Here is a 14125-nt window from a genome sequence, read left to right on the forward strand (position 1 = left end):
ATGTGTGAATGGGGCAGACATGTGAAACCAGTGTTTTCATCACTGCATCTATGGTCATTTATGCATGGCAGTTTTACCCTAGGGTTTGTTGTTCGCTGGACCCGCACTTTCCTGTTGGGAATCTACGCACCAGCAGTCTCCAAGCTCAAATCAAGTCCCCGCCCCTTTAAATGCTGCTTTGTAATTGGCTTACTTGTAGTGCTTACTGTGAGAGAAAAATCCCCCCAACCCAATTGCTGCATAAAAAAGCATTTTAAGACCAACAACAAAAAACAGAGCAATCTGAAAGGGGTGGGGGGAGAAATCCAAGCCTTGGTTTTAAAAAGCTTTTCTTCTGCTCCAAGGAAGCATTTGAATCCCCGCCTCTGGACATGCTGCTTTGAAACTGGCTGTGAGCAAAAGCAACCTTGCACGCCTCGCACTTTGCCTCATGCATGGGGATTTCACCCGGTCTTTGCTCAGGGAAGATGGAAGAGTCAGGTTAATAGAGGAATGGGAAGACCCGGACATTGTGAGGGATGGACACAAGATCATATCTGATGGATGGAAAACGCATGCATAACTCCAAGGAACAACCGATTCAGACCTGGGGTGAATTTGAATGACAGTACCCATGCATGAGCGACCTATAGCTATTTTTTGTGCTGTTGCACCATGCTCACAATCAGGAATAAAGGAAGGGGCATATTCCCCATTCAGTCTAATTGGAACGTATAATTTCTATCATGCTTGTGAACAATTTCTGTTGCCAGAAAGCGTTTTTGCCATTCTTATCTTCAGAATTATGACATTATAGTTCCTGTTCTGCAGCAGGGAATCACAACTAAGAGTGTGCAACTCACCTGAAGACATCCAGCGAGCATTATGGTTCAAACTGAGGTTTCCAAACCCAACATTTTCATCACTTACATAAAACGAAGGAAAAAAATAGATCCCGATTGGAAGAGGCGAGAGAGTTCCGAGACAACCCCCTTCTTCTTTTATTAGCATTATTCGTTACACTCTATCCCAACTCTTCGTCTGAGGCGCCCATGGCTGCACACACAGGTTTTCTCCATTTTATCCTCACAACAGCCCTGCGAGGTAGGCGAGCCTAAGTGACTGAGCCCAAAAGTCACCCAAGGGAGTTTCACGAGGAGGGACTGGAACCTGGGGTCTAACTCCACCGTTTTCACCCACTGCACCACACCACGTGGGGACTACTTGTTTACACAAGGAGCTGAGGTGCAAAATCCACTAGGATGGGAAAGGAGGCTAGATTTAGACAAGGGTCCCTCACTCAGAGCAGAGACAAAAAACCCTCTGAGGTAGAGGCAGCCATTCATGCAGGAAGTTTCCATTCTCCTTTTTCGACAGCCCTGTGTCACAGGAAAAACAAGTCTTTTGATACCTGGGGGGCGGGGGGCATATAATATAGATTTGCACAAACACAGTCACTCACACAGAACATCTTTAAATAAGAGGGTTGTGGAGAATAAATACTGTACATAGAAGCCCACCTCCCACCAAAGGGGAGGAAGGTCGATAAATATATGTCTCCTGCTATACAGATAAAACCATCATGGGGGAGAGGGGGGGAGGGGAAGGCTGGAAGAGTCACAGGCAGGCCCCCCAACAACGAGGTAACGGTGCAAATTATCCTCGCGATTCCAAGGATCTGTGGGGAGAAAGAAGAGGGGAAAAGAGACAGGAAGAGGAAATATGAATTATGAGAGAACCCAGGAATGCAATTTCCCCTCAATTCCAAGCAGGAACAACTCACAGGGAAAAGGAAATACTATTTCCCCCGCCCCATCAATCCCACATCCCCCCCACTCGGGCGCCACTGTTCTCTCTGTCCTGGCTTTGGCCCGTTTCCCCCCCCCCCCGAATCCAACTCCCCTCTCCGCTTGCTGCCTCCTAGTGGTGGCGGCCATTGCCACAATGCCGGAAGCCACTGGAGCTGCTAAGACAATTAAAAATGTCACCCAAGCTCGTAGATTCCCCCCTTTTAACGGGGGGGGGGTCACCCCTAACTATTTTCCTTTGTGCCTAGAGGGTCACCCCAAATGAGATTTTTCCGCAAATCCATGGGTTCCCCCAGGTTTGCAAAAACCTAAATTCTATCTAGCCCCACTGTGCAGATTTTTCTTATCCCCCACAAAGGCCACCCGTGGCTATTTTTTGTGTGCTGTCAAGTCACAGCTGACTTATGGCGACCCCGTAGAGTTTTAAAGGCAAGAGATTTTTGGAGGTGGTTTGCCATTGCCTGCCTCCACATCGTGCCCCTGGTATTCCTTGGAGGTCGCCCATCCAAATATTTGCCAGGGACAACCCTGCTTAGCTTCTGAGATCTGATGAGATCAGGCTAGCCTGTGATATCTAGGTCAGGGTACCTTTGGCTACTAGACATCATGATAACGAGGAGTCAGTGTGCATCTGGACCTCATAAAACCTTGTTGAGTTCAACAAGGTCATATCACTTAAGTCAGGTTCTCAGAGGGTTCATGTTGGCCTTCAAGAGTCTTAACCAGGAAAACACAATGGGTTAGATCCAACCAGCTTTTCTGCTGGTGAAAAAGAGAAGAGGGGTTCCCTTCAACCACTGAAAATGCTATCCTGGGGAACGATAGAACCTGCATGGACAAAAGCCTTGTGGGATGGGGAATTAGAAGAGAATGAGTGAAGAAGCAGGCAGGATCCAACCCAGTATTAGAACTGAAAGGAATCTGGAGACAGTATGAGAAGAACCCCACTGGATCAGACCACTGGGTCATTTTGTTCAGCATCCTGCTTCACACAACTCCCTGGAGGGCCAAAGACAGGGCATACAGGACAAGGCTCTTCCTCTATGTCGCCTCCTAGCATTGGGTTTTAGAGGCTTACTGACTGATGCTGGAAAGAGAAACAATAGGGGAGGGGCTGTGGCTCAGTGTTGGAGCACCTGCATGATATGCAGAAGGTCCCAGGTTCAATCCCCGGCATCTCCAGTTAAAGGGACCAGGCAAATAGGTGATGTGAAAGACCTCTACCTGAGCCGCTGCCAGTCTGAGTAGACAATACTGACTTTGATGGACCCGATTCAGTTTAAGGCAGCTTCATGTGTTCATGAGTGTACCATAGTTATGCAACTGTGGGAAGATTTCTGCATCTGAAATTCAGATTGTATGCTTGGGGGCAGGGGCAACCAGAGACATGTCTGACTGCTTGTGATTGCTACATTTGGGTTCTGAAAGGAACTTCTCCCCACACCTGATTGTTGGCTGGCAACTCAATTATATTTGTAGCCATCCATATTCATATTACTGAGTTTAGATCTTGGCCTGAAGGTATCCTGCAACCCGACATTCTGGAAATGAAGTATACAGGCATATGCCAGAATTGTTTTGTATAATTCTTCCATGAGAAACATGTCTGGATAATTCACAATTATTATTATTTTGTCCAGGAAGGAGGCAAAAAAAGGGAAAGCTCACCATGGCGTTTCTCAGCTTTGTTGCTGCCTCTATGAGGACTAGAAACATCTCTAAGAGAGCCAGTGTGGTGTAGTGGTTAAGAGCAGTGGTTTGGAGCGATGGAGCCTGATCTGGAGAACAGGGTTTGATTCCCCACTCCTCCACATGAGGAGCAGAGACTAATCTGGTGAACTGGATTTGTTTCCCCACTCCACATGACCTTGGGCTAGTCCCACTCTCTCAGCCCCACCTACCTCACAGGGTGTCTGATGTGGGGAGGGGAAGGGAAGGTGATTGTAAGCCGGTTTGAGTCTCCCTTAAGTGGTAGAGAAACTCGGCATATAAAAACCAACTCTTCTTCTAATTTTTAAAGACATTTCTTAAAAACCCTCAATTGTACACCAGGGAATATGCCCTGGGGAGGAGCTACAGCAAAACACTCAATTCACGTTTAAGTCTTACGAGTAGCTGTTGTGTTGCTGTCGACGCCGGGCTGTCCGCATCTTCTCAAACCGTGCCTCCATCTCTTCCAGGACTTTGGGCGTGTAGCGCACAACCAGCTTCACAGTGCCCTGGGCTGCTTTCAGAAGCTCCACTGCCCGTTCATGCTGCTCACCTTCCACGCTCTGCAGAAGACAGAAGCAAATCCAAAGCGGTAAGATGGGGTGGGTAGGATCATACCGTCTTTCCTACAGATAGCCAACCCAATCCTTTATTCCTCATCTTCATGGCTAGTGAAGTTACATGACAATTATCAGTAAGATGGATGCGTTTGTATACAGATATGTTGATTTAAAATATCTACACCCCCTCCTTCCAAGATCAAGTTAATTCATGCCATCGTCTTCTCCATTACTATGTATGGGTTTGAAAGCTGGACATTGAAGAAAGCTGATAGGAAGAAAGTAGATTCCTTTGAAATGTGGTGTTGGAGGAGAGCGTTACGGACACCATGGACCGCCAAAAAAACAAATCAGTGGGTTATAGATCGAATCAAGCCTGAACTGACCCTAGAAGCTAAAATGACTAAACTGAGGCTGTTGTATTTTGGTCACATTATGAGAAGGTAAGAGTCACTGGAGAAGACAATCGTGATAGGAAAAGTTGAATGCAGAAGGAAAAGAGGAAGACCCAACAAGAGATGGATTGACTCTATCAAGGAAGCCACAGCCTTCAATTTGCAAGACCTGAGAAAGGCTGTCAAAGATAGAACATTTTGGAGGACGTTGAGTAGGGGTCACTGGGCATGGAGTAGGGGTAACTGGGGGCGTGAGGGGGAGGTAGTTGTGAATTTCCTGCATTGTGTAGGGGGTTGAACTAGATGACCCTGGTGGTCCCTTCCAACTCTATGATTCTATGGCCAATTATGCATGGTCAATTTTGAGGCTCACTCAATGCTTTTAAAAAATGCGACTTTAAAAATGCCTATTCACGGCCCCAACGCAAAAGAAGTTCCACCCCCCCACTTGCCTGCTCCTTTGTTCCTGTAGGCATAGCCATTAACATGTGCATAGCTAACCAGCCGCTGTTATTTTGCATGGTTCCTTCAGAGGATTCTTCGCGGTGGGGGCAGAGCAAACACCAAAGGTAGTGTTAAAGGGGCTCTTAAGTAATGCGAAGCAGGTATGCATTGGCTTCGCAGTCACTTCCGGAATGACGGTTCAGCGTGAAATTTTTTTTAAAATATGCGAGGCAATTCGGCCTGGAACGCGCTGCTAATTACCAAGCATAGATGGCCAAAAATGCTATACAATTGGTAGTAGAAAGTGCAGTCAAGTTGTAGCCAATGTACGGCGACCCTGTAGGGCAGGGGTAGGGAACCTTTTTTCCGCCAAGGGCCATTTGGATATTTATAACATCATTCACGGGCCATACAAAATTATCAACTTAATAATTAGCCGACCAATATATTTCTCCACAGCCCGGGTGGGAAAGGGTTAACACAGTTTCTTGGGCGGTCCTAGCAGCTCCATAGCTAATGACTCTTCTGCAAAAGGGAAAAAAGGTTCCTTTTCTCAGCAAAACAAACTCACATCCACCTTGAATAGAGGCTATTCCTGTCTGCGGGAGGGTGCGGATCACCAGTCTTAGATCCTTCTGAGCTAGAGATCTGCCAGGACCCACGAATGGCCAGACCGAATGATTTCACGGGCCTTAAATGGCCCCACCCCTGCTGTAGGGGTTTTCAAGGCAAGCGACGAACAGAGGTGGTCTGCCATTGCCTGCCTCTGCATAACGATCCCGGATATCCTTGTTGGGCTCCCTTCCAAATACTAACCAGGACCGATCATGCTTAGCTCCCAAGATCTGGCTAGCCTGGGCCATCCAGGTCAGGGTGATACCCTGATAAGCTCAGTTAAAAGCCAATGCACACACCTTTAAAAGCACAGTCAAAAAGACAGTTCACCCTTATATATGCAGCAAGTGAAGGCACCTGCTCTAGCGACTCCCTTACACAGAGAAGGACTGTGTTAAGTGGTCACTCCTTTATCTTGAATAATGCTTTTATGTTCCCCTGATAAGAGATCACTTGTCACTTCACACGTAACATCTGCACTACCCTCTACCATGGTCCATGCAAAGATTCATTACTGCCTATTGTTAAGATAAAATATACATAGGGTCCCATCTCACCACCCAAACGTATCAATTTTATTGAACACAGGAAGCTGCCATATACCGAATCAGACCCTCAGTCCAGCAAAGTCAGTATCGTCTACTCAGACCGGCAGCGGCTCTCCAGGATCTCAGGCAGAGGTCTTTCACATCACCTCCTTGCCTAATCCCTTTAACTGGAGATGCCGGGGATTGAACCTGGGACCTTCTGCAAGCCAAGCAGATGCTCTACCACTGAGCCACAGCCCCTCCCAGATGGCCATACAACTAAACAAATGTCATTACCCCTTGACAATCCACATCTAGAGGAACCATGGCTGAAATAGAGCAGAGCCCACCAAAGAGGCTAAACAAACAGTTGAACCAAGATCTGCCAGGTAGATACAGGCCAAAACATCCCACCCAACGACGACCCTATCGGTTCTCCATTTAAATAGACGAATGGAGGGCGAGTAAAACCCACCCCTCTTTCCTTCACTTAGGTACACTCCCATAGGGCTTCCCTAGTTTCCCACTGCTCAATACACACCACGCCATTGACCGACAGCAACTGATCTCCACGCTTGAGGCCACCGTGGCGGTCGGCCACTCCCCCTGGAATGATGCGGGAAATATAGATGGGAGAGTTCTGCTCCTTGCCCCCCATGATGTTGAAGCCCAGGCCTTCGTCCGTTTTGGGGAGCTCCACCACCCGTGGATGCGCGTGACCCTCGCTCGCTGCAAAGGCAGCCACTGTCGCCTGGATGTGGGAGGAAGAAGAAGAGTTGGTTTTTATATGCCGACTTTCTCTACCATTCCCTATCATAGAATCATAGAATTGGAAGGGACCACCAGGGTCATCAAGTCCAACCCCCTGCCCAATGCAGGAATTTCACAACTACTTCCCCCACACACACCCAGTGACCCCTACTCCATGCCCAGAAGATGGCCAAGATGCCCTCCCTCTCATAAACTGCCTCCCATGAACTGCCTAAGGTCACAGAATCAGCATTGCTATGATTCTTCCCAGCTTTCCGAGCTTGTATTTTACTACTATGACCCTACTAATTAAAATTTGTCTTTTTTCTTTTTGGAAGGATGAATGGTGGGAAAGAATTATTTCCTTTAAAAAATAAGACAAATAAATGTCAAACCTTTTGTGAGTCAGAGCTTCACTTCATCAGATGCACAGGAGTGTAAATCCACAGCAGCTACTTACACAGAGTATGTTGCTTGTAATTCCAAGAATAAGTAACTGCAATGGTTGAACCCTCCAATGCATCTGATGAAGTGAGCTCGGAATCAAAAAAGCTGACACTGAGATAAATTATGTTGGTCTTCTAGGTGCTACTGGACTCTTGTTTAATTGCACCACTACAGATAAATCTGGCTACTCCTTCAGAACAAACAAATGCACTGCTGATGGAGTCAACTGATTTGCAATGCCTCTCATGCTTCTGTCCACCTTTAAATTTATTTTTAAGCAAAGGTTGCCAATATTTATTTGGCCTCTTTAGAAACCGGCACACTCAACAGACTTTTTGTCTAGGCAATATGAATTCTGCACCAAGAGAAGTGGGATTCTGTGGCTTGCATAAATAATGCAGATTGAGAACATCGGCGTGTCTTAATTTATTCTGGTTTAATTAATCATGGGGAAAGAAGAGAGAACAACGTAGGGCTTAAACTTCCGCCTCCACCTATGTAAAAATTCTTGGAAGCACACTTTCAAGGATTCCTTTGCAACCATAAGGACTAGAAACTTGCTTTAGGAAAACAGAAAGCTTCCACAGAATCCTACACCCGCAATACACCCAACTTTGTCTATATTGAATATAACCCCCGTCCCTTTTTCGAACAAAAATTAAATTTTGCCTGAAATGGGGTATGTGTGTGTGGCCAGTTCTACGTAGAAAAGGGGGCCACAGACGTGTGATGATAGTTTAAAATACCTTCGCTGTGGCGTGAGCTCGGATTTCAGGACTCCCAGTAATATCCAGCGTGTCATATAGCTGCTCATAGACCTGCCCAAAAGAGACACAAGGTTTGTCAGGGAGCTTTTCCACGAGGCAGAACACGGAGGGAGAAAAGTAAGGCAGGAGTGTAACTTGAGGAGGATACAAGGTGGGGTTACCAGAAGATGCGAAACATTGGCTACTATAGCAGTAGGAAAGAGCAAGAGTTCAGTAGCACCTGAAAGACTAAGCGGGCTTTCACACATCCTAAATAATGCACTTTCAGTCCAGTTTCAATGCCCTTTAATGATCATTTGCAAGTGGATTTTGCTGTTTCACACAGTAAAATCCAGATGCAAAGTGCATTGAAAGTGGATTATTATTCAGCATGTGTGAAAGCATCCTAACAAAATTTCTGGCAGGTATGAGGTTTCGTATCTGAATTTTCTAGCAGGGTATGAGCTTTCATATCAGAATTTTTTTGAAAGGGTAGGAGCTTTCGTATCTGAATTTTCTGACGGGGTAGGAGCTTCTGACAGGGTAGGAGCTTTCGTATCTGAATTTTGGTATCTGAAGAAGTGAGCAGCTGCCCACGAAAGCTCACACCCAGCCTGAAATTTTGCCCGCCTTTAAGGTGCTCCTGGACTCTTGTTCTTTTCTACTGCTAGTGACAGCCGTTGCCAGACGGAGTAGACAATACTGACTCAGATGGACTAAGGGTCTAATTCAGTATAAGGCAGCTTCATGTGTTCATATGGGGGCGGGGGACGTCATCGCCGATGGAGGGACCAGAAAAGGAGACAGGTTGTCGGCGGGTCCGGGGATCCCGGACGTCATCAACAAAAGGCAACACAGGGCAGAGAGGGCTCACCTCGCGGATGGCGGAGCAGAATTTACTCTGCAGCACCCTCTGAAGGGCTTGCAGCTTCTGGGGGGGCACCTCCCCGCTGCGCTGGAGCCGTTCCAGCAGTTCCACCGCTCGGGCCACATCTGGATGGGGGGGGAGGGAAGAGCAGAGGCGTCAGTGGGCAAGGCCCAGTTGCACATTTCCCCCATCTGGATTCTCAAAACTCCCTCCCCGCTGTCTTTCCAGGGATCTCCTTTAAGCAGCCGTGGCCCGGGAAGGGCCCAGCCTCCATCTTTCGGCGGCGAGCAGCGTCACAATCCCTCGCCTTCCATCTTCTTCCACGAGTGTGCACGGGTTGAGCTCCCGGGTCCATTCCCCCCACCCACCCTTCCTCCTCTACACGCGTGCAAACCCCTTGCCGTGGGGAAGGGAGGCAGGCTGCCTCTACCCATATCTGCATGGCCGGTAACAGATAGGGGCGAGATCAGCCCCTCTATCCCCCCCCCCAACCCCTTTACTGCCTGCAGCCCTTTTACTGCGTGCAACCCCCGTCGGAACACGATCTCTCCCCCCCAAAAAAAACTCTTTACTACATGCAGCCCTTTTACTGCATGCAACCCCCTTTGCTGCGTGCAACCTCCGTCGGAACACGATCTCCCCCGCCCCAAACCCCTTTATTGCATGCAGCCCCTTTACTGCATGCAACCTTCGTCGGAACACGATCTCTCCCCCCCCCAAACCCCTTTACTGCATGCAACCCCCTTTGCTGCGTGCAACCTCTGTCGGAACACGATCTCTCCCCCCAAAAAAACCCTTTACTGCATGCAACCCCCTTTGCTGCGTGCAACCTCCGTCGGAACACGATCTCCCCCCCCCCAAAAAAAACCCTCTTTACTGCCTGCAGCCCTTTTACTGCATGCAACCCCCGTGGGAACACGATCTCTCCCCCCAAAAAAACCCTTTACTGCCTGCAGCCCTTTTACTGCATGCAACCCCCTTTGCTGCGCGCAACCTCCGTCGGAACACGATCTCCCCCCCCCAAAAAAAAACCCTTTACTGCCGGCAGCCCCTTTACTGCATGCAACCCCCTTTGCTGCGTGCAACCTCCGTCGGAACACGATCTCCCCCCCCCCCGGGTGTCTCTTACCCCTCTCCAGCCCCAGAGGCTCCGCCAGCGCTGCCATCTTCCCTCCCGAGCCCCGTCTCTCGCGTGCAAACAGCCGGGGAGGAGGGGACGGGAGCGTCACCGGATTTGCAACCCGACGCGCAGCCCGGCCCTCCCCGGGGCGCGCGTCCGGCCGCGCACGTGAGTTAGGCCGCCCTGATCCGGGCCGGGGCTCGGCCTAACCGGGGCGTGCGTGCGTGTGTGGGTCCTGCGCCCCGCATAGGGTGGCCAGGTCCCTCTTTGCCACCGGCGGGAGGTTGGGGGGGGCGGAGCCTGGGGAGGGCGGGGTTTGCGTTGCGTGATGGAACCGTGCCTTGGGTGATAGAAGGAAGCGTTTCTTCGCCCGGCGCGTGGTGGAACGGCGGAACTCCCTGCCCCAGGATGCGGTGGCGGCTGCAAACTTGGAAGGCGTGAAGAGGGGGAGTGGATGTGTTCATGGAGGAGAGGGGTATTCTTTTAATTTTTTTATTATTTTTTTCATTTAATATACAACATAACACCAACATCTGTATTACTAAAAAATTGATGAAGTGGTGGAGGGGGAGTGGATGTGTTCATGGAGGAGAGGGGTATTCTTTTTTTAATTTTTTAATTATTATTTTCATTTAATATACAACATAACACCAACATCTGTATTACTAAAAAAATGATGAAGTGGTGGAGGGGGAGTGGATGTGTTCATGGAGGAGAGGGGTATTCTTTTTTTAATTTTTTAAATTATTATTTTCATTTAATATACAACATAACACCAACATCTGTATTACTAAAAAATTGATGAAGTGGTAGAGGGGGAGTGGATGTGTTCATGGAGGAGAGGGGTATTCTTTTTTTAATTTTTTAAAAATATTTTCTTCATTTCATATACAACATAACATCAGCATCTGTATTACTAAAAAATTGATAAAAGTGGTAAAAGACGACAAAAATAATAGTAATTTAAACTTAAAAGGACTCCCCCCTCACTCTTTTCCATCTGAAAATAAATTGTATATACTTTTGCTAACAAAGGTAATCCCCAGATTGTTTAATTAAAATATACTTGTCTTATCTTGTTAAAATTTGTAATTTCGATACCTTAATGTAATCATCATACAAAGTATAAAAAAGGGATTAAACCAAAGAATATCCTTTAAACGGTCCCATTAAAAATGGATTTTCACAGTAAATTCTCCACGCCTCCCATTCCCCCCAAAACTGTTCATTATCGTTCTGATTTATCAAAGCTGTAAGTTTCGCCATCTCTGTCAATTCCAGCATCTTATTGATCCAGTCACGAGGAGAGGGGTATTCATGGCTACTAGTTTAAATGGCTACTAGTCATGCTGCATACCTATTCTCTCCAGGATCAGAGGAGCATGCCTATTATTTTGGGTGCGGTGGAACACAGGCAGGATGGTGCTGCTGCAGTCTTGTTTGGGGGCTTCCTAGAGGCACCTGGTTGGCCACTGTGTGAACAGACTGCTGGACTTGATTGGTGGGCCTTGGTCTGATCCAGCAGGGCTTATGTTTGGAGAGGGGAGGGACTTCAAAGCCATAGAGTCCAATGGCCAAAGGGGCCATTTTCCTCCAGGGGAACTGATCTCTATCGGCGGTAGCTCAGTTGTAATAGCAGGAGATCTCCAGCCAGTACCTGGAGGTTGGCAACCCTACTTAAGATTAGGGTTGCCAACTCCGGGTTCTGAAATACCTGGAGCTTTGAGAGCGGAGCCTGAGAGAGTGGGGTTTAGGAAGGGGAGGGAGCCGCCCACCTTCCAAAGCTACCATTTTCTCCAGAAGTGGAATGTTTTAAATAAATAAGTGCTGTACGTAGTCTGGAGATCAGCTGTAATGCCAGATCTCCAGCCCCCACCTGGAGGTTGGTAACCCTAGCCCCACACCTTGGGCCCCGCTCCTTGAATCCGTGCAAGCCGGTCCAGAGGCAGCGCGCAGCAAGAACAGCCGCTGGTCACTTAAGAGAAAAGAAAGGAACTCCTATTGAAAGCAGTACGGGTTTACTCTAGAGCAGTGGTTCCTAAAGTGGGCAGCACCACCCCCTGGGGGGCGGTGGGATTACCCTAGGGGGGCACTAAGAGGCAAGGGGGCAGCAGGGGGGCGCTAGAGATGGGCCCCTTCAACTGTGTTGTTGGATAGGGTAGGGTGCGCTGGGGTTGAGTTTGTGGAACCAAGGGGGCAGTGGCCGGAAAAGTTTTGGAACCACTGGGATAGATGCAGTATTCCCACTTGTTCAAAGATTTATAAGTATCTAGAAGAAGAGTTGGTTTTTATATGCCGACTTTCTCTACCTTTTAAGGAGAATCAAACCGGCTTACCATCACCTTTCCCTCCCCACGACAGACACCTTGTGAGGGCGGTGAGGATCAGAGAGAACTGTGACTAGCCCAAGGTCACCCAGCTGGCTTCATGTGGAGGTGTGGGGAAACCAACATGGTTCACCAGAACTGGCTCCCTCTAGTTGAAATTTGTTTCTGGAACCCAGGCTTGGGTAGAAGGAAGAGCCCACTGGACACACAACCAAGTGTTGAGAGAGTCCCAGTAACTTTTTTTTTTTTAATCTGAAGCTGTTGATTCCAGATAATGAAATTTTAAAGGGGAATAATTTTTTTGCCAGTTTTCCTGTCAGATAGACTGGTTTCCCCACAGGCCTTGACAAGAAGTCATTTGAGAATGGTGGGAGCTTTCTGCTTCCCTTTTTCTCCTTTTAAAAAATGCACTGAACAAAAAAGATATACATCTTTGCTTTTAATATATAAGGTAATATTTCTTTACCCTTCTAGGCATTAGGTGGGATACAAACCAGTTTTACCGCTGATGAAAAAGGGAGGGATGGCCGCTGGCAACCAAACATACTGTGATGGGGATTGTGGGACCTGCCCAAACTAAGACTGTGCAAGAAGCATGAGAATAGTGGAAAATGCATCTGGAATCCATGGGACCTCCATGCACGCCAGCATGTTTAGGCTTATGCTGTAAGCATAGCAAGCCATGCTAGAGATGTAGTATGCACCACGTTCCATCAAATAGAGGTTGAGGCATGAGGTCTTGTTTCCCAGGCATGGCATGGAGGGCTTGGAACGAGAGTAGCTGAATATTCCCAAGGCCACCACCCCGAGGTCACCACAGCTCGCCGTGCCAGGCATAAAGTGACTGCTTCCGCTTCATCCGCTTCTGGCTTTGCAGCATTTTGCTCCTGCAGTGGTTCCACCTCCAGCTTTCCTATAGTCCAGGCGTCAGTTATAAATTTACAAAGCCTGGAGCTGTGAATCCGCAGAAGCACTGGCTGCAGTAGCCAGCTTCCCAAGAGCCCCTCTTTCGTATTTCTTGGCGTTGTGGCCTGGAACGTCTGCTTGGGCAACACTTGCGGAATCCAGAGAAGCTACAGAGCTAGCTGAAAGGCCATGGGAAACTGTAGGGCCATGAGCAACTACTGACCCCTTCCTTGGACTGGTAAAAACAGAAATCATGCAAGAGATGCAAAAAGAAAGTTTATTTATTCTAACACGTACATATCTGGCCTTTCTGCCCAGTTAGGACCCCCCATTCCTGACAATACCAGACTGTGGCTTTGTTTTGTAAAGATCCCTTCTCCTCGGTTCTTTTCCCTTCCATACTTTTGGCTTCTTGAGGCACACCCCTTTTTCTCATTGTCCTGGAGCCATGGCTTTGAGGTCCTGCTTATGTTTTTAAACGCATGAAACTGCCTTATACTGAATCAGACCATCAAAGTCAGTATTGTTTACTCAGACCGGCAGCAGCTCTCCAGGGTCTCAGGCAGAGGCCTTTCACATCCCCTACCTGCCTAGTCCCTTTAACTGGAGATGCCGGGGATTGAACCTGGGACCTTCTGCATGCCAAGCAGATGCTCTACCACTGAGCCAAAGCCTTAGCCCAGGCTCTTCCCACCTTATGCCCTTAAGACTCCTCCTTAACAACCACAATATATAGAGAGGTTTTTGCCTTCCCAGCTGTCCCACCTGCTCCCTTCCCTATTTCATCATAAACAAATTAAAATCCTTTTCTAGGAGAGGCCCCACCAAATACTACCTTGGAATATAACTAAGGACTTATTGGAGGATCTGTGCACCCCCACAAGCTGCATGTTATCTTCCCGAGAGACACACACCACATGGAG

General features: G+C 48.1%; 1 protein-coding gene across 1 annotated transcript; it reads right to left on the bottom strand.

The window, feature by feature from the left end:
* Window positions 1–1408: 1408 nt before the first annotated feature.
* On the bottom strand, window positions 1409–10045 carry LIN7B (lin-7 homolog B, crumbs cell polarity complex component). The gene is made up of 6 exons (XM_056863440.1): window positions 9979–10045; window positions 8856–8974; window positions 7982–8053; window positions 6580–6789; window positions 3897–4060; window positions 1409–1657 (listed from the first exon to the last, which is right to left on the bottom strand). The coding sequence occupies exons 1-6, from the start codon at window positions 10013–10015 to the stop codon at window positions 1636–1638; spliced, it is 624 nt and encodes a 207-aa protein (XP_056719418.1). The 5' UTR covers window positions 10016–10045; the 3' UTR covers window positions 1409–1635.
* Window positions 10046–14125: the final 4080 nt, after the last annotated feature.

The sequence above is a fragment of the Euleptes europaea genome, chromosome 18 (genome assembly GCF_029931775.1).
Source record: "Euleptes europaea isolate rEulEur1 chromosome 18, rEulEur1.hap1, whole genome shotgun sequence".
NCBI classification, from domain to species: Eukaryota; Metazoa; Chordata; class Lepidosauria; order Squamata; family Sphaerodactylidae; genus Euleptes; species Euleptes europaea.

Coding starts and splice junctions, on each gene's coding strand:
- LIN7B (XM_056863440.1), bottom strand. CDS start 10,015: ATGGCAGCGCTGGCGGAGCCTCTGGGGCTGGAGAGGG. Junction 8,975..9,978: donor GCCTCTGGGGCTGGAGAGGG/GTAAGAGACACC, acceptor CCCCCCATCCAG/ATGTGGCCCGAGCGGTGGAA. Junction 1,658..3,896: donor CAGCAACACAACAGCTACTC/GTAAGACTTAAA, acceptor TTCTCCCCACAG/ATCCTTGGAATCGCGAGGAT.